This window comes from Sminthopsis crassicaudata, chromosome 1 (assembly GCF_048593235.1).
Source record: "Sminthopsis crassicaudata isolate SCR6 chromosome 1, ASM4859323v1, whole genome shotgun sequence".
Lineage (NCBI taxonomy): Eukaryota > Metazoa > Chordata > Mammalia > Dasyuromorphia > Dasyuridae > Sminthopsis > Sminthopsis crassicaudata.
Genome location: NC_133617.1, coordinates 368,537,788 through 368,558,099, shown reverse-complemented (window position 1 = coordinate 368,558,099; position 20,312 = coordinate 368,537,788). Strand labels below are relative to the sequence as shown.

The 20,312-nt window shown below is 36.5% G+C and overlaps 1 protein-coding gene across 1 annotated transcript; it reads left to right on the top strand.

The window, feature by feature from the left end:
* Positions 1-8,190: 8,190 nt before the first annotated feature.
* On the top strand, positions 8,191-18,980 carry IER3IP1 (immediate early response 3 interacting protein 1). The gene is made up of 3 exons (XM_074279323.1): positions 8,191-8,372; positions 16,827-16,928; positions 17,663-18,980. Exons 1-3 carry the CDS (start codon positions 8,282-8,284, stop codon positions 17,716-17,718), a joined length of 249 nt encoding a protein of 82 aa, XP_074135424.1. The 5' UTR covers positions 8,191-8,281; the 3' UTR covers positions 17,719-18,980.
* The last annotated feature ends 1,332 nt before the right edge of the window (positions 18,981-20,312 follow it).

Here is a 20,312-nt window from a genome sequence, read left to right as displayed (position 1 = left end):
TTCAAGCCCTACTAGGGAATGTTGGCAGCCCTCAGGCTAATACTTCTGATCTTGTCAGTTCTACCTTCATAATGTTATATTGAGATACAAATTCAAGTAGAGAACAATATAATTTAAGCTGAGCGTTTATTGAAGCCAGCAGCTGCTGAGGGAATAACCAAATCAGGCAGCCCTAAAAAGTAAGAAGTGGGGGTTTATAAAGGCTGAAACCACTAAGGGAAGGGGATTATGTAGCATAAGGGGAATAACAGAAGCAAGAAGTAGAGTGAAGGTTATATTTCTTAATCCTAAATGGAGACAAAGGAATAGCATAATGACCACAAGTTCTGGCTAATTTAGGTGAGACATGCTGAAATGTCAGGGTGTTCTCAAGGCTAATGACCAAATATGTTACAAGGTACCAATTATTTCAGAAGGCAGCCTTTCCTCAACAATTTCATAACCTTGAGACAAAGCTACAGCTTGCAAGTGTTAGGAATGTTTCAGAGAGTTGCATATTCCCAGAAATACCAATCTTTTGACCATGAGAAGTTTGTTTCAAGGGTCCCCAGCAGTTTCAAGTTTCACAGGATTCAGAATACTTCATTTCCTACTTCTTATTATGGTAGAATCAGACCCTTCATTCTAGGTGTTCACAAGATGGGGTATCCCTGGGACAGCTAGGTAGCACAGTGGATAAAACACCAACCCTGAAGTCAGGAAGACCTGAGTTCAAATTTGGTCTCAGACACTTAACACTTCCTCCCTGTGTGACCCTGGGCAAGTCACTTAACCCCAACTGCCTCAGGGAAAAAAAAAAAAAAAAGATGGGTTGTCCCCAATGGGGATATAATGGGGGTGCCAAATAAGGAGCAATTTGATAGAGTTGATATGAGACTGAACAAGTTGGAGCAGATGGAAGAACAAGCAAGGGTCAACTATTAAACCCAGAGTCAGGAGCAACAAAGGACTGCCAGAACAGAAACTAGGGTGGTAAAGCAGGGAGATGTCCTAAATAGACTTCCGTACATTGGTACTAGTTTTCAGAATTCTTTCTTTCCTTTTGACTGATTTTCAAAGTCTTCCTGACTAGGGAGAGATTCTTCTGAACCTTGAATTGTAAGCATAAATGCAACAAGCTTCCCCCATGGCTGCACACAGACCCCCTTGCCTCAGGAAGAGGAGATCTAACCTTCTTGGATTTTGAAGGGCCATTTCAACTAGAGAATTCACCTGTCTCTCAAGCTGGGAGACAGAATATCCCAGGTGCCCTATGTCCACAATCTGAGCATTCAACTCTGGGTAACTTGACTCGCTGCGAATCAGGGCAGTAATGCTCACCATTGTAGAGCCCACCAGGCCCAATCCCACCAGGCGGGGGATTAGGACAGATATGGCCCTCTTGCAGAGGCTTAACACATGGGGTGGAGGGAGGAGGGGGAGGAGTAGTATTCTCATCCTTCAGGCCCAGGCAGGAGCAAGATCTTGGGGAGGACAAACCAACAAACACAGAGGTTTCTCCTGGATCCAGAGGACTTGAACTGACACACACCTAGTGATGTCATCAAGGCAGACCAACCAAGCTCCCTTGGGATGAGGAAGTACAGGGATCCAGATGAAGGGGTAGCCATGGTGCCATGGAGTTGCAGACTGAGATATAAGGAGAGGAGCCAGGTAAAGGGGATGACACTAAGGAGATACTAGAACCCTGGATATCCCTCAGAGTCAAGCTGGGCTGATCCCAAGAAAAGGAGGCAAGAGTAGAAGAGCTGAGGACCTCTTCAAGGAGGGTTACATAATAGGGGGGCTGGGTATCCATGCAAAGCCAACAGCCAAGATCTGACCTGGAGGTATTTACAGCAGGTAAATGGCTGAGAGCAAGCTATATGATTGGAGAGGAAGAGGGTGATAAAGGTTCGGGGGTTCCAGACAAATGAGTAGGAACAGGGACTGAGGGAGGCAGCTGGACAGGAGCAGGGAGTGGTAATCTGTATAAGGGGGCCATAAGGAGATAGGAAGGCCTCTACCCACCTGGAAAAGGTATCAACAAAACCAAGAGATATATGTAACCAGTTTCAGGAGGTTTAACTTCTGTGAAGTCCACCTCCCACCTCTCCCCTGAATGCTGTCCCTTCAATCTAATCCCTAGGTGAATTGTCTGTGTGAAGGTGTTTTACCCACTCTCTCCCAAGTGCTTCTAGGATGAGGATCCTCCCATTTGTGTGAAAATCCGCCAATCTTCCTGGTCCCTTATCCCCCTTTTGTTTTGGCAAAGGAATCATCTGAGGGGAGATGAAGGGATCCAACTGCTAAGTAGTCATCCCACATATAAGTCCTTTCAGGACTTAAAATTCCTCTACATGACACACTAGTACAAAAGGGGTTTTCTGCTCTGGTTCTTATCCAATGATCCTTTAAATAATTAGAAAACAAGCTTTGTCATAACTGATCATCTTCCTTCCTCAATAGTTTTGAGTATTCTCTTTTTGTATTGAACTATACATATTCCAGAGGGAACATTGTGTACAACTAAAGTCTATAATTTGACAAACATCTAACTGAATTGTTAGTGGTGAATATTTTTTTCAGTAACACTTGCCCAAACCTTAAAACCCAAAGTTTTTCATCCTAAGTCCCAAATGCATTGTAACAGGAGGCCTACTCAGAATTTGGTATCCATTCACCAACCAGTTCCAGTTCCTCTCCAAATCAATGGGGCCTAAAGTCCTTTTAGGGGCAGGAGTGATGGTCTCATCTTCTGAAACTACTCCTGCTAAAAATAGGCATAGAGCTGGGTCATCCTACAAAATCCCATTTTGGGGAGCGGTATGCCAGAACTGATTGAAGCATCCAATGAATTGATCCAGGTCCCTGAAGCTGATCAATACAACTATAATTGACCAAAATCTAGAATAAAATCTATTATATAGAGGCTACAATAATCTGAGATATAAATACCAGTCCACAAGGCCTGCTATAAGATGTAGAAAACCAATATAAATCGGTCAGCAGCTTTTCATGAAAGGAAACATGTTCATGTCACAGGATACACAATACAGACAAATGTTAAAGATGTGTCAGCTTTATTTCAATGAACAATAAAATAGTAATTATGTCTCATAGACAATTGTGTCAATTGTTCTTACATTATTTTGGAAACTTTTAAGGATCTTATTTCCTACAGGCACAAACATTTAGTAACTGATAGATGACTAGGTCCAATACTCATTCAACTAAGCTAATATAACTCTCTCTCTCTCTCTCTCTCTCTCTCTCTCTCTCTCTCTCTCTCTCTCTCTCTCTCTCTCTCTCTCTCTCTCTCTCTCTCTCTCTCACACACACACACACACACACACACATTCCATCTCTCTCTCTTTCTTTCTTTCTCTCTGTGTGTCTAACAATCTATCAAATCAATAATCCTTAATAATTTTAGGTTTCAATATTACAACAATAATCCCTAATTAACTATCAGTTTTACAATTCATAAGTGATAGCCAAATAAACATAACATAGCCTATCACTATGGATGGGAATTTCATGTAATTTACAGTCATTTTCAATTTTAATGTACACACCAATTAAAAAGTTATTTTAAAAATCAATTCTTCACCTTGTGATATTTTATCTAGATGTTCCATTCAAACTATCAATTGCTGTTTCAAATCAATCTTTTCTCATCTCATCCCCTATTTTTAAAATTACCTCTTTTTAAAAATTAAACTTTAAGATTCATGATATAACTAATATCTAAAAAACTTTGAACCAAGTTAAGCTTAACTGACAAAATTTTAAAGCATAGTTCATAATTTTTACAAACTACCCAATACATATTTTAGGAAGCAACATACTTCATCTAATTAAGGATACAAGCATGTGACCTCTTAAGGTAAGTTACCAGAACTTTAAACTTAAAATCAAATCAAATAGAGATTTAAATTTCTAGTAGTAATGTTTCAATATTTGAACAAATTTCTAAGATCCTATATCAGAATAAACAAATTTAGCATGTATCAGTTAATAGTAATTATCTCTTACAATTTTAGAATCAGATTTACAATTTAAACATACACAGCCCCAAAATTTAAAGTGGCAAAAAACTGCCCTTTCAAGTCTGTGTATCCAATTCAACCCTTCTCCAGTTAGGATGTCTGTTTTCTCTCTACTTAGATAGTTATCACCTTAGTTCAGGTCTTAATTACCTCTCATCTGAACTATTCTTAATGTAATTTATTTTTTCTAATTATATTCAAAGACAAATTTTAACATTTTTTTCTTAACAATATTTTATTTTCCCAATTACATGTAAAGATAGCCTTCAAAATTCATCTTTATAAGATCCTGAGCTCTAAATTTCCTTTTCCTCTATCCCTTGACTCCTTCCTCCCCAAGCAAGGAATTTGATATAGGCATTATATACACAATCATTTTTACACATTTGTCATTAACAAGAAAAAAATTAAAAATTTTGAGTTCCATATTTTCTCTCTCCCTCTCCCCTTCCCTAAAATGATAGGCAATTTGATATAAATCATATATGTACAATTAAGTAAAACATAATCCCACATTAACATGTGAAAGAAGAAACAAAACAAAAGGAAACACACAGTGAAAATAATATGCTTCCATCTGTATTCAGACTCCATTAGGTTTTTTGAGGTGTTTTTTTTTTTTGGATGTCTCACTTAAATTATTGCAACAGGCCACTAACTGATCTCCCTGATTCAAATCCTTTACTCATCAATTCATCTACACAGCTGCCAAAATTATTTCCCTAAAGCACACATTTGATTGTGTCATTCCCCTACTTAATAAACTCCTATGATTCTGCATTACTTCCATATGAAATGTATACTTCTCTGGTATTTAAAGCATTTTCCAACTTGGCTCTAGACTATCTTTCCAAATTTAATGCACTATATTCCTTTTCATGTATTTAAATTAGAACAAACCTAGACTTCTTACAGTTCCTTCCAGTTCCACACAAAAGTGTGCCTTCCCCAAGCTTAGAACACTTCTTAAGTTCCTACTAATTTTGAAGCACTGTGCTAGGCCATGGGGAAGGAGGAAGAAGGTGGTAGTAAGTGACCAGACCTATAATTTCATGAGTTTAAGGAATTCCCAGCAAATAAAATCCCTGTACCAATATAGATCAAAACTGTTCTAAAATTTATAGTCTAAGAGAGTTGCCTGGGGGCACTGTAAGACTATAATTACCTAGTGTATATTGCAGGAGGGAATGGAAATTACATCTTCCTGACTCTGAGGCTTTGTATACATTTCACCAAATATAAAAACAATCCCTACCCTTAAAGAGCTTATATTCTACTGGAAGGGATATGTGTCAACAGAAAAATATATAAATGATTATTTGAGGAGAGAGAAATAACCAACAATGAAAGCAGAGGGATTGAATGTCATAGACCTCTTTGATAGCATGGTAAAGATTACATTCATAACTGAAGTAAATGCTAAACTTCAATTATAGGTTAGAATAAAGAAGGCATGTTTTCTTATTTGATTGACTGTATATCCTCTAAAATCTATGGGAACAAGAAAGTCTTCCCATAAAGAGTGGCACATAAACAGAGGGATGATTCATAGAAGTAGAACCAAAAAGGAAGTTCATTCACTCCAAGAACAGGGGATCAATACAGAGGCAAGATAGGGAATGAACACTTCTGAAAAAGTGGATTAGGTGGACTTCTGAAGAGTATGTGGATGACCTAGAACATACTCCTTCATCTTCCTCTTTTTTCAAAATTGTATTTCAATGGTTTGATTTGATTTTTCTTGTGCAGCACGATAATTGTATAAATATGTATGCATATATTAGATTTAGCATATATTTCTACCATGTTTAACATATATTGGACTACTTGCCATCAAGGGGAAGACATGGGGGAAGGGGGGGAACAGGAACACATGGTTTTGCAAGGGCTAATGTTGAAGAATTGTCCACGCATATGTTTTGAAAAATAAAAAGCCTTCATTAAAAAAAATTGTAGTTTAAGCACCATTTTCTGCACAAAGCCTTCCCTGATTGCCATCTTTCTACTTTATTTCAGTGCCTTCCCTCCAAAATACCTGCTTTGTAAATATTCTATTTGTAAAATTTATACTTCTGTTTAGATATGTTTATATATTCTTTTCCTCTACCACATTAGAATGCAAGCTAAATGGGAATAGGGCCTGTTTCATTCATTGTACTTATAGCCCCAGTTACAAGCACATTTTTGGTCTGGCACATAGTAGAGGCTTAATAAATACTTATTCCCTGATTGACCCCAAAATGTGCAAGAGCCAAACTGTGAAGGGTTTTAAATGACAAGCTTTGCGTTTTATTCTGGAAACAGGAGAGAACAGTGGCAATTGTTATTGAGTAGGGGAATGAAATCTGAAGACTGTTGTTGAGAAAAGTGTTGTTGTCTGTCCTTTGTTCTCAAAGAGGCCTGTGACTTCAAGGAGGTGATTCTATGACATGCAGTGAATTGGATTTAAGTGAGGGAGGGCTGGGCAAGGTCACCCATCTCACTTTCCCCCCCATGATCAGACTTCTCCTTTAGGAAGATTATTTTAGAGGAAGAGAGAGGAGCCTGGAAGCCAGGAACCAAATTAAAACAAGTCCAGATGTAAAGTGATAAAAGTTTGAATTTGAATGGAGAAAGGGAAAAAGGTATGAGATATCTATGAAGGAAGACTAGACAAAATTTGGCAATTGATTGGATATAAGAGGTAAGGAAGGAGAAAGAGTTGCCAAGTTTGTGAACCTGTGTGACAGTGCTGATCTCAATAGAAAATGAAAAATTTGGAATAGAGTTAAGCTCAGAGGGTAGAAAAAGTAGACCTGCTTTTGAACATGTTGAGACTAAAAAGTTTATATGATACCAATAAATCTGGAATTCCTTTGCAAAAGGATGATAACTGAAACCATGTATGCTGATGAGATCATCGACAAAAAGAGTTCAAGAAATCCATTAATTGAAAAAGGAAAAGGGCACAGGACAGACTCCTCGAGCACACTCACATATAATGTTTGAGACGTGAATCATGATCCAGCAGAGGAGATTCTCTTCCTTCTATCACCTGCCATCTTCTGAAAAAACTAAGTTTGTCGGTGAGCTCCCTGTGCATCCACATCAGTCCCTTTTTTTCTTCCTGTTAGAGTCATTTATCTTTATATTTTCAGAATTATGCTGTTGAGGATTTCTGATCCTTCCTGAGTTGAGTACTTGTTTGTATGTGTATGATTTCGTATAACTATGATTTTAGGTTATAAGAGCTAAAATCTCCTTTCTTTGAACTAGCTTTCTCCAAATTTGGGCCTCTTCCTTTCTTCTTTACAAAGATAGGGAGATTTTGAGTGAGGAATACTGCATTTACTGGGAATACGGTCAGGGTATTAGTTTTCTTTCCCATTTTTCCCTTTTTTGATCTGATTTTCTCATGCAGCATGATAAATGTGGAAATATATTTAGAAGAATTGCACGTTTAACCTATATTGGATTACTTGCTGTCTAGGAGAGGGGGGGAGAGGCAAGGGAAGTTGAGGAATTTGGAACACAGAGTTTGCAAAGGTGAATGTGGAAAACTAGTTTCTGCGTGTATTTTGAAAATAAAAAGCTATTAATAAAAAAAATTTTAAAGGCTCAAGAACATTCAACGTGTTACCGAAGGTGACCAAAAACAAGCAGAGGAAGGGCAGCACCGTATAATGACAGTGATCAGAAAGACTGGGTTCAAATCGCCCTTCTGATACTTGTAGCCGAGTCACTCACTGTCTGCCGGTCTCAGCCACCTCACTTCAATGAGCTTCAATTTCCTCACCTGGGTCATGCCAGGGTTGGATTAGATGGCCTCTAAGGTCTCCTTCGGCGAGAAGCACTATGACCTTTGACCCCAGATTCCATGTTCTTTCCACGTTTCTCTGGACACTATGGGTAATAAATTAAAGGACTGAGGGGGAAAGGGAAGCAATTTGAAGATTCTAAGAAAAAAGTGCCACAAATTTCCCTGAAGCTAATTACTAAATAAAGCAGAAGTATTTGAGTAGTTATATTTACAGCCGAGGGGTATTCCCAATCCGCGGCCACGTAATCCCGGTTCTCCCCGCCTCGCTCTTCCTTCTCAGACCAGCTGAGCTGCAAGGGCTAGGAACGGATGCTTCGCGGAACGCTTGTTTTGGGCCCCGCAGGCTTCCGTCCCTGACGCAGCGGCTGCGCCGGCGCCACGTATCCTAGGCAGAACGAAGCGGACCCGAGAGGCGGCGGCGGCAGTAGTGGTGGCGGCTGGGGCTGTGGCCATGGCCTTCACCCTGTACTCGTTGCTGCAGGCGGCCCTCCTCTGCGTCAACGCCATCGCCGTGCTGCACGAGGAGCGCTTCTTAAAGAACAGTGAGTTGGCTGGGTGTGTGCGGGGAGCGGCCCGAGGCCTTGCTGGGCAGGGCGGGATGGAGGAAGAGGTCGGGACCGGACAGCGGAATGAATGAGGAGCGTTTGGGCAGCCCGAGAAGTGTGTGCTCCCGGGGGGCGGGCGCTGGCTGGTGTGGGGGGGGGGGCGGGAATCTGTTCCCTGCATGTGTGTGAATATGCCCCTGTGTGGCGTTACATAATGATGTGGGTGTATACATGTGTCCACATGCAGTGTTCTGCTTCAGTATAATAATGCATCATATTATCCAGTGATGTATGTGTATACATACGTCCTTAAAGGATGTATATAGTAAATAGGTTGTAGATGCATGTTTATGTGTTTGCATATGCATGTAGGATAGCTACGGGATGCAGTGGCAGAGTGCAGGTCCTGAATTCAAATCCAGCCTCAGACACTAGCCATGTGATTCTGGGCAAGTCACTTAACCCTGTTTGCCTCAGTTTCCTCATCTGTAAAATGAGCTGGACAAGGAAATGGCAAATCACTCTAGCATCTCTGCCAAGAAAACCCCAAATGGAGTCAGGAAGAGTCAGACACAACTGAAATGACTCAACACCACACACACACACACACACACACACACACACACACACACACACACACACACATATATTTCATTTTATATGAATCCTAAATATATTTGTATAAAATACTTTATGTGTAAAATACATTCCTGTGGTTATAAATAATAAATATCTAAAATATATTTACATATTAATATGTATAACTAAAATATTTTCACTTACTATCACGCAAAGTAGTATATTGGGAGGAACTTTGAATGTGGAGTCTTAGAAAGTCCTAGCTTTTGGTTTATTTTTTAACTTGGAAGAGATCTTAGAATCCATTTAGTTCAACTTAAGTGAAAGATAAAGAAACTGAAGTTCATTGAGGTGAGGTGATGACTCAGCTAATATCCAAAGAGTAATTTAAATCCAGGACTTTTGATCACTATATAAACATACACGGATGAATGAGGTAAGTGCTTAATCAGTGCTTGTTGATTGGTTAGTTGAAATTGGAAGTGGAAAGATTCAAGAGTAAACATTAAGTGCCTACTATGTGCCATGTACTGTGCTGAGTACCAGTGACATAAATGAAAAAAAGGAATAACCTCAAAGTACTGGGATGCCTGCCTCTTGTCTCTGCCTACAGTTAGATTTGGAGTATTTTAAAAATACATTTCCATACGGCTTTTTTTTTTTTTCCCAAAACGGGGATCCTTGCTACAACCTGTGTATTTCCTGTGTTCTTTATTATTTTTTGTTACTATGGAATCCCTTGGCCTTTTTGATACCTCTTTCTCAATTTATGAATCCTTTCAGATATAAGATTCAGATTGAATTTAATTCCATAAAGTCTGTAACAGCCAGATGTGATAACTTTGTATCCTCTGAATTTCCAATAAACACACTACTTTTCCTTCTCTTATTCTTATGTACTTTTCCTACCCAACATTCCTTTTGCCCATTTTTCCAGCCAGCCTTCTTATCTTCTTTCCTTTCAGCTTTTAGAAAGAATACTGTGTCAGAAGAACTAATAAGGGACAAATAAGTGAGGAATAGTCCATTGTACATAGTTCAGTCTCAGTTAAAATGTCTGTTGGTTGATTGATGAAGAGCCCAGGTTCTGAGTACATTTATTTTTCAATGTAACTAATGTGCTTGATGTTTTATTTGGCATTGGATAGTCTTGCAGGATATCAACACAAAGTGTCTCCTAAATAAAGCAGTGATTTAAAAAGAGAAAAATATAGACTAAAATGTCTTTCCACAGTTAGTGGGTTCTTAATGTTATCTGATGCCTAGCCCTGTATTGCTGGGTATTTTATATTAAATAAAGATAGTTTATTTGCTTGAGCAATTTCTGAAATTATTCAGTGAATAAAAAAATCTTTGATGCCTTCTGTAGTTTTCAACACTGGCATTGTAGGTTTTAAGACAGGACCTCTGATCTCAAGATGCTTACTTTGTTTATCAGAATAGACAAACAAATACATAAGAATTAGTTGTTAGTATGTATTGAAGTATATACTAATTCAGAAGCTGAAGGGCTAACTGAATAGAATGCTGTTCTCTAGGCCAATAGAGGCCTTGCCTCTGACGGATGCTGGCTATCAAGCAATCAGTAAGCATTTATTAAGTACTTCCTATGTGTCACACACTATACTAAGCACTGAATATACAAAGAAAGGGGGGGGGGGTCTAAACTTTAGAATATATTCCCTTGAGGAATAAGCGGTAAGAAACACAGAATGTTAAATAACAAAGTACATAGAAAATATATAAAGATTAGATAAAAATTACTCTCAGGGGATGGTTCTTTGCAGAAGGTAAGATTTGAGCTGAATTTTTTTTAATTTAAGCTTTTTATTTTTCAAAACATGTGTGTGTTTCAACATTAGCCCTTGCAAAATCGTATGTTCCAATTTTCCCACTCTTCCCCCATCCCTTCCCCTAGGTGGCAAATAGTCCAATATATATTAAACATGGTAGAAATATATGTTAAATTCAATGTAAACATACATATTTATACAATCATCTTGCTGCACAAGAAAAAAAGAAAAGCAAACTAAAATGCAAGCAAACAACAACAAAAATAATGAAAATGCTATGTTGTATGAGCCACACTCAGTTCCCATGATCTTCTCTCTGGGTAGAGATGGCTCTCTTCATCACTGAACAATTGGAACTGATTTGAATCATTTTATTGTTGAAGAGAGTCACATCCATCAGAATTGATCATCATATAATCTTCTTGTTACTCTGTATAAGGATCTACTGGTTCTGCTCATTTCATTTAGCATTAGTTCATGTAAATCTCTCCAGGCCTCTCTGAAATCATTCTGTCTGTCAGTTGTTTCTTACAGAGCAATAATATTCCATAGTATTCATATGCCATAATTTATTCAGCCATTCTCCAATTGATGGGCATCCATTCAGTTTCCAGTTTCTTGCCAGTACAAAAAGGGCTGCCACAAACATTTTTGCATAAGTGGATCCCTTTCCCTCCTTTAAGATCTCTTTGGGGTATAAGCTCAGTAGAAACTCAGCTGGATCAAAGGGTATGCATAGTTTGATAGCCCTTTGGGCATAGTTTCAAATTGCTTTCCAGAATGGTTGGATCCATTCACAGTTCCACCAACAGTGTATTAGTGTACCAGTTTTCCTACATCCCTGCCAACATTCATCATCTTTTCCTGTCATCTTAGTCAATCTGAGAGGTGTGTAGTGGTACTCAGAGTTGCCTTAATTTGCATTTTTAAGCTGAATTTTGAACAAAACTAGGAAATAGGAAATATCCAAGACAGTGACAGTGGAGAGGGAAGGTTAAGAGGAGAGTGGAGGTAGAGTATCCTGTGAAAGGAAAAACAGCAGTCCCAGGGAACTGGATTATATTATAGAAAGAAGTAATATAAAACCCGGAATAGCAAGAAAGGGCCTTGTATAAAGAGCTAAAAATGCCAAACATAGGACTTTATATTTGATGCTTGTTTATATTTGACTTTGTTATGTAGGAAGTGATATGGTTTGCCATCTGAGTGGAGGACAGATTGGAGTAGGGAGAGAGTTAAGTTAAGGAGACCAAATAAGAAACATGCAAGGCTGTGTTAACCTGGGCAAAGCATTTCCCCTCTTAGTGCTCTAGATGCTTCTCTATGGCTGTAAGTTTGAGAAGAGATGCCTACTTGCATTGATTGAAGGAGTTTTCTCACTTGGGAATTCACCATTCCAATTGAAATTCAGTCCCTATCACCTTCCCTGTACTAAAGTACTAAATGGAATAATATAAATTATCCTTTTCCCCTCAAACATCTTTAATCTTTCTATTGCTTTTCTATCAATTCACCTACAAATATACTCATGTTCTGGGGGGAGAGGGGGAACTTCTCTTGACCCTACCATACCCTCATATTATTTGCTCATCTTTTTCCTCTCTTTCACTGTCTTCCTTCCTGATTGTTCAACACTTTGCAATCTGACTTCTCTTCTACAACGCTACTCAACGTAACCTGTAATTAATCCAATCTAGTGTTTTCTCTTTTGTCATCTTTCGTGACTCACTCTGGTATTTGACACTGTGAATCATTCTTCCGTTTAGTATATATTCTCTTCAGCATCTTGATGTTATACAATTCTCTTGGTTCATCCTGCCTCTTAACTATTCCTACTCTGACTTCTGACCCTCATCTTTATCTTACTATTTCCTAAGGCTTTTTTTCCTTAATCCTCTTCTTTCTATATTCGGTCCCTTATCCAATTCCTTAAGTACTATGCTTTCAACTATTTGGTTTAAACTTTGTATTTTTTCTTGCCCTGACACAGTGCTTTCAGTATACAAATGCATAATAAGTGTTTATTATTGATTGTTGAAGAACTCCCAGATCTTTAATTTCACTCTCAGACATTTTTTAGAATTCTCATTCCATATTTCCAGTTGTCTGATGAATTATACTCTGCCTCAGTGGTTTCTTGTCAAACCAAACTTGACATATACAGTATTGAATTCACCAATTCCATTCCATGTGGAAAAAATCCAAACTCTCATTTCTCTATTCTTGTTGATGGTCCTACTATCTTCCCAATGTCCTAAGCTCATACTCCAGTTCAAATATATGTCCAGTTATTTGCCAAATTCTGTCATTATTACATCTGCAGTATCTTTCATTTACATTCTCTCTTCTCATAGCCACTATAGATTAGCCTTTTAATTGGCCTTCTTGCCTACAGGCTATTTCTTCTCTAATACATCTTAGTGAACCTTTTTTCATACCATGTCAAATCAGCAAGTATTTTATAAGTGCTTACTATATCACTTGTCCAAATTAGATTCCAATTACTTATCATTTCACTAATTAATTCTGTAACTTTCAGTGAATCATTGCCTTTGGATTGAAGTATAAATGATCTTAACCCTCATTCTTCAGACTGTCCTGATACTAAAATTATTGCTTATTGATTTATTGTTATCTATTCCATTAATGGAATTCCTTCTACTTTTTTGAAATCCTTCATATTATGTGTTAACTCAAAGCAGCCTTTTCAATCAATCCCCTTCTGTCAGAACCTGTCATTTGACAGTGTCCTTCGATTAGTCTCCTTTGTAACATGATGTCCATACCCTTTCTTCACATACCCAAAATTAGATTGATGATTGCTAGAGATTAGTCTCTTATGTACATATCCCAAGAGCCCAGTACAGTTTTGTCCACAGAATACACACTTAATACATGCTTGCTGAATAAAACAATGAAATAAAAGCCCAAACCAGAGATTGAGATGTGGCAATCATCTAGATGTACAATGCAGAGAAGTCATAAGGATGAATAACACTCCAAAGAACTAAATAGATTAGGGGAAAAAAAGCAGATCAAGGACAGAGTCCTAGGAGATCTCTATAGAATCACAAGAGAGGAGGAAAAAAAAAAAGAAGCAAGTTAGAAAAAAGTAGTTGGACCTGGAGAACCAGAGTAGTGGTTCCTACTTTTGTTTTGGTTGATCACTAGAATCAAAAGCTGCAACAAAGTTTAGTAAAATGGGGGCAACACATTGGATTTGGTTAGAATTAGAAGATAGTTATTAGGAACTTGCACAGAGTAGTGTGGTTTGTAGTGGAAATGATTGGGTGGCAGTATATTTCTAGCAGGTATGAGGACAAAACAAGGCTGCATCTATAGACCAAAGAGAAGTTAAAATAAAATAGGATAATACCAAAAAAAGTAAGATACCTCACATCAAAAATAACCTAGAAAATCATACAAAGAAAAAAATTAAGACTCAATGCTCTACCAGAAAATTGTTATGAGGAATGTGTTTAAATAAAGAATTTGGGGTTGCGTATTTCAAGGAATCATGAAACCTCTCAGTCTTATTAGAACAAGAAGGCAAATTGAAAATACTACTAGTTGGTCTCCTAGCCTAAAGTTTCTCCCCTCTCCAGTTCAGCTTCCATTCAGCTACTAAAATCATCATTACAGGCCTGATGATGCATCATCATCCCTCTCCCACCTTCTATTTCCTCTGTATAAACTCTGGTGGCTCTCTATTACTTCCAGATCAAATATAAAATCCTTTGTTTCCCTTTTAAAGCCCTTCCTAGCCTATCCCTACTTTTCCAATTCTTTTAAACCGTTTTTTCCCTTCACATACGCTTCAGTCCAGTCATACTGGCCTCTTCTATGCCTCCGTTTCTAGGCTTTGGGCATTTTCTATGCCTGAAGTGCTTTCTCTTCTCAACTTTTTAACTCCTTACTTCCCCAAATTCCTTCAAGTCTTTACTAAAGTCCTATCTTTTGATCCCAACCCCCTCCTCTCCCCCCCCCCCCAAAGAAAACCCCTTTCACAGGCTTTCTTAATTTTAGTACCTAAGATTATCTTCACTTTATTCTATGGGTGGATCATTTGTATTTAGTTTTTGTCGTTTTCCTTCCCCATTTAAGTTCCTTGAAAGTAGGGACTATTTTTTAAATTGTTATTTTAATTTGGTTTTTTTTGTTTGTTTGTTTGTTTTTTACTTTCTTTGAATACCCTGTACTTAGCACAGTGTCTAGCATATAGCAGACACTTAAATAAAATGCTTGTTGAATAAAATTTAAATCTATGGCTATGCTTTAGGCAGTCCTCACTGCTATTTGATACTAAAGTTTTGCAGATGACAAAACATTCTGTAGATGGAAGCCCTTTACTTCTGGACATAAATGCTGTTCTAGAGATGTCCATGAAAAGTATTATGGAAGAGAAAGTATTGTGGAGGAGAAAGTTTTCTCAGTACATCTTGAGATGTATAACTAGCAAAAACAGCAAAAACCTTACATAAACTATTCTTAATTGTAACATTTTAAACTGATTTTAAGAGCAGAGTTGAAGAGTTTAGCAATTTGTGATAAAGCTGATTATAAATGCTAGGAATTATTTGAGCATTTCTATTTTATATCTTATAATTTATGGTTATTAATATCTGTGTGTGTTTATACACACACATACATATGTGAGACTAAGGAAGTTAATATGAAAAGAATGATTTTTAAATATATGTAAAAATTGAGCTTTGATTTCTAGGCCCAGAAATGAGAAGAAATGCAGAAATGCAGTTGTAATTTAATTAGGCTCTATTATTGAAAATTAGTCACTTTTATAATTTGAATTTTGAATAAGGGCAATACAGTAATTCATACTTGTTAATAATATAAAAATGAACAGCCATTGCTTTTATTGCAATTTCTATTCTCTTATAAATAAAACCAGCAAAAATGGGGTTTCATTCATCTAAGTTTAAATACTGACATAAATTATGTGAACCAGTATTCTTATGATTAAAGAAAACATAGACCCAGACAAGGACAAGGAAATTGGAATTAAAGGAAAGAGGATAAAGATCATTAGAAAACTTATTCAAAACTAGATTTGAAAATGGGATTTTCACAGTGGGATTTAAGTTTTTAAAAGTGAATATCTGCCATATGTTGTTGAATCATTTTTCAGTTGTCTTATTCTTCATGACCCAATTTGGGGTTTTCTTGGCAAAGACAATAGAATGGTTTGCCTTTTTTTTTTTCCAGCTCACTTTACTTATGAGGCCACTGAGGCATATAGAGTTAAGTAATTTGCCTAGGGTCACATAAATAGTCAGTATCTGAAGTTAAATTTAAATGATTTTGAATGAAGTCTTCTTGACTCCACCCATTGATTTATCCAGTATACTACCTATCTTCCCCACAAACATTTATAAGACAAATAAAATAGAGAAGATGGAAAGATCATTTGGAAAGAATAAGAGAAAGCAGCTCACCACAGATTTTATTGGAATATAAATTCACAGAATTTAAGTCAAAGAGCAGACATCCATTATCATTAGCTGGGGAAATAACACCTAAACTATATATATATATATATATATATATAAAGTTATAACTAGATTAAGTCTAAATCACAATAATTCCTTTGAGTAAAGCAGACAACAAAATTTAGCTCTACCTCCAATTATATATAAAAATTGTTCTTGTTCTGAATTAGCTGAGTAATTATTCAACCTTCAATTTATTTTGACTTGTAGTTTTAATCTGAGAAACAAAAGTTCTTTATTTTTTAAAAATAGGATAGTGTGTTACATTATTGCTTCTCCGAATTAAGTACTACTGGATATTTCCGTTTGAAGTTTGCTTTGTAAAATAAAAAGTACATTATAGTTGAATTATTTTTATATTTGTTTCTGCCTTCAGTCAAAAATAAAAGACATTTGACCTAAGATTTTAACTATTATTGTTTTATCTTAGAGGTAATCTGACTTCCTGATATTTTGGGATCTTTAACAATAGCTTGAATTAATCTTTTTCAAGATGGATGGCTCTGTTGCTAATGTAGTAAGGTGAGTGCATAATAAATTTTAACATAGCTAATCATCTTTGTATTATGCAGTTGGCTGGGGAACAGACCAGGGAATTGGAGGATTTGGAGAGGAGCCAGGAATTAAATCACAGCTAATGAACCTCATTCGATCTGTACGAACAGTTATGAGAGGTAAGGAGAAGAAACAGTTTAGCTATTTTATTATATCCTGTCCTATAAAGTATTAATTCTGTGTTATGGTTTGAGGATCATAGGCTTCTTTCTTTGTATGATGCTTCCATTTTAGAGTAGGGCCTTTGTATTAACCTCTAAGTTGTACAATCTGAGAAATCTTTTTATTTGGTATCAGTACTTTGCTCTGTCACTTTGTCCTTTGGCAAGTTACTTTATCTCTTAGAAACAGTTTCCTCATATTTAAGTAAAGATATACTTGTACAACCTATTTCTCAGATTGTTAAGAGAAGACAGCTTTATAGAGGTTTAGGCCAAATCTTAGCATGCATTTTCTTGGGGTTGTGTTTTTTTGTTTTTTAATTTAGAACAAATCTAGAGGCATAGAGATTTGCATAGACCTAGTTTGATTGAAAGTTATAAGAAAAATAAGCTTAGAAACTCCAAATTTAAATATTTTACAAACCAGTGCCTTCAGAGTTACTCTCTTTATGATGTCTGGTGGGCAGATAAGTTTATTAAGGACGTAACTGTTGAACTGTTATATCTTAATATTTAGTGCAAGATTTTTGAGTTCCACATTCCAGAAGGTGTTAGTCAATTTTTATTCCCTCCAAATAATTTGCATGTATTGTCATCTATTCCTGTTTCAGTATTCATTGAAAAGTATTCCTTCTTATTTTCCAAACATTGTTTGTTTATATTAACAAGAGTTTGTTTTTGTTTGTTTGCAGTGCCACTGATAATAGTAAACTCAATTGCTATTGTGTTACTCTTACTGTTTGGGTGAACTTCGAAAGTAGGAAAAAAACTGGAGAATCAGAAGTGGAGAAACCAGCAAGAGCCATCACTTCAGTCGTTATTGGGATGTGTAGCTTAGCTGGCCAAGCTTGCACTTGAAGTAAACTACAAAGCTGACAATAAAACAACAGTTCCTATTTATCTGATATTTTATTGTTCCACTTGCTGTTTCATTACAAAAACCAGATTTCTGGAGCAGGACTGGTTCAGGTTTGTTCACTGACTGTTAATAACAACCCATGCCATCTTAATTATTGTTTAAACAGCACCGAGTTGTTCCTTTTGTTTTTATTTCAATTTCTCACTTCTCAGGGATGAATTTCTTTCTAATATATTTCCCAGTGACAAAGTTGTTATGGAAAAAAAGGTCCTTCACCCCAGTTAAGTTTAAAAAACTTTTAATAATTATAGCATGTTAAATTATGCTTCTGTAATTTGATCTTTTCTTTTTAATTGTTTTTAATTCATTTGGCAGATTCTGAAGAATTTCTTTTTAGTCAAAGAAGTTTTAAGTAGTAATTATTTTGGTTTTGATTTGTTTCTATTGTCACAACAATTAAAAAAAAAAATCTTATATATGTAACATCTAAATCAATCCAGCCATCCTAATGTTAGTGAGAATTCCTGTTAAAGAAGCACATAACCTTATTTGTCCAATTTTCTTGCATATATGTCTCCAAGACTTTTTTAATATAGTATTTTACCAAATTGGTGAACTCAGAACAGAATTTGTATTTTTTTCCATTGATAGAAAAATACTGTACCCTTTTTACAACAGTGATTTATTAAAAAACTAAAATTAATTATCTTTCTGACAGAACTTATCACAGTACTTATATCCTGAACAATTAGTACTGGATTTTATTACAATATAAAGGCCAGATTTATTGTGAATTAAGGGCTGTCTGAAAACACGACTTCTGTCACTTTTCTTTTTTATACCAAGATGCTCTTAACCCTTCCTCCTGAATAACAGTAGATTTCATCTGGATAATGTTTTGGTTTTCTTTTTTTAAGTAAAAAAAAAGTTTTTGCATTACTTCTTGCACCTTCTTATGAAGTCATTGACTCAACTCAAAATGCACTTCTGCTTCTCCTAGGGACTTTTATACCAAAAACAGTTTTATATAATAGGTAGAAATTATGTATTAATGATTTGGGGAGGGGGGGTATCAGTTGCAGTATTTTAAAGAAATAGAATTTCTTTGTTTTTGGAGAAATTTTGTAAATAAATTTGAATTTCTAAGTTAAGCACTTGTTTTTTTAACTTAGTATATGTTGATCCAATTTTTAAAGACTTATTATGTACAAGGCAAAGACAAAATAAAAAACAGTCCCTTCCTGCAAGAAGCTTACATTCTCCTGGGGGGATTACCATATGGAAACATATATAATAATTTGAGGAGGGAGAAAGCACTAATACCTAAGCATACAGGAAAGACTTTTGTAGAAGACAGTACATGGAGTGATCTGCATATGAAACTAGGAGGCAGAGGTGAAGAAGTACATTCAAGACATGGGGCAGCAGTCTTTGCATCACAGAAATAAGAGATGAGATGCCTATTTCAGAGAACATTAAATAGGTTAGTTTGTGAGGAAAATGGAACTAGAGGTAGAATCAGCAGCACTTGGCAAGTGATTGAATGTGGGGGTTGAGAAGAGATGAGAATACCTAAGGTTGAAAACCTGGGTAAATAGAAGAATGGTTGTGCTCTTAGCAGAAACAGAGGGGAGTTTGAGGGAGGAGATAAGTTATGTTTTTGGAGATGTGAGGAGTTGAACATAGAAAGTGATCCTGTGAAGGAGTAGACAAATTGTATAGAAATAGAAGCAAGAGAACAATGTCATGAAAACTCAGGGTTGAAAAATACAAGAGGAGGGGAAGCTAGGTGGCGAAGTGGATAGAGCACCAGCCTTGAATTCAGGAGGTCCCGAGTTCAAATTTGATCTCAGACACTTAACACTTCCTAGCTGTGTGACCCTGGGCAAGTCACTTAACCCCAGCCTGGGGGGGGGGGGGAATACAAGAGGAGAGGGTAACAATATTGTGGTTTTTTCCTTTTCTTTTGTTGAGGCAATTGAGGTTAAGTGACTTGCCTAGGGTCACACAGCTAGGAAGTATTAAATGTCTGAGGTCAAATTTGAACTCAGGTTCTCCTGACTTCAGGGCTGGTGCTCTATCCACTGTACCATCTAGCTGCCCCATCAGGTAACTTTCCATGACTGTGGCTAGGGAAAGAGTTATTAAAAGACAAAGAGGCATTCACAAAATGTAGGTAATTTCAGTATGATATGAAAAGCTTTTGCACAAAATCTGCATCTAGGATAAGAAGGGGAAACATAAGATACACACGTGTGTTGTATATATTATATACATACATATATACACACACACATTTATATATTTATATATATATATATATATCTTAAAAACTGAAGGCTATCATAATACATACATAAACATAACTAAGGGCTATCCCTGAATGGATGTGATCAAGAATCATTCCAACAATTCTTAATCAGTTCTCAGAGAACTGCAAAACTATTAAATATGAATATTTAATTAATAAAAATTAAATATGA

Excerpts from the sequence above, each read along its gene's own strand:
- IER3IP1 (XM_074279323.1), top strand. The coding sequence starts at position 8,282 with ATGGCCTTCACCCTGTACTCGTTGCTGCAGGCGGCCCTCCTCTGCGTC. Across the intron at positions 8,373-16,826 it reads GGAGCGCTTCTTAAAGAACA|TTGGCTGGGGAACAGACCAG; the intron begins GTGAGTTGGCTG and ends TGTATTATGCAG. Across the intron at positions 16,929-17,662 it reads TGTACGAACAGTTATGAGAG|TGCCACTGATAATAGTAAAC; the intron begins GTAAGGAGAAGA and ends GTTTGTTTGCAG.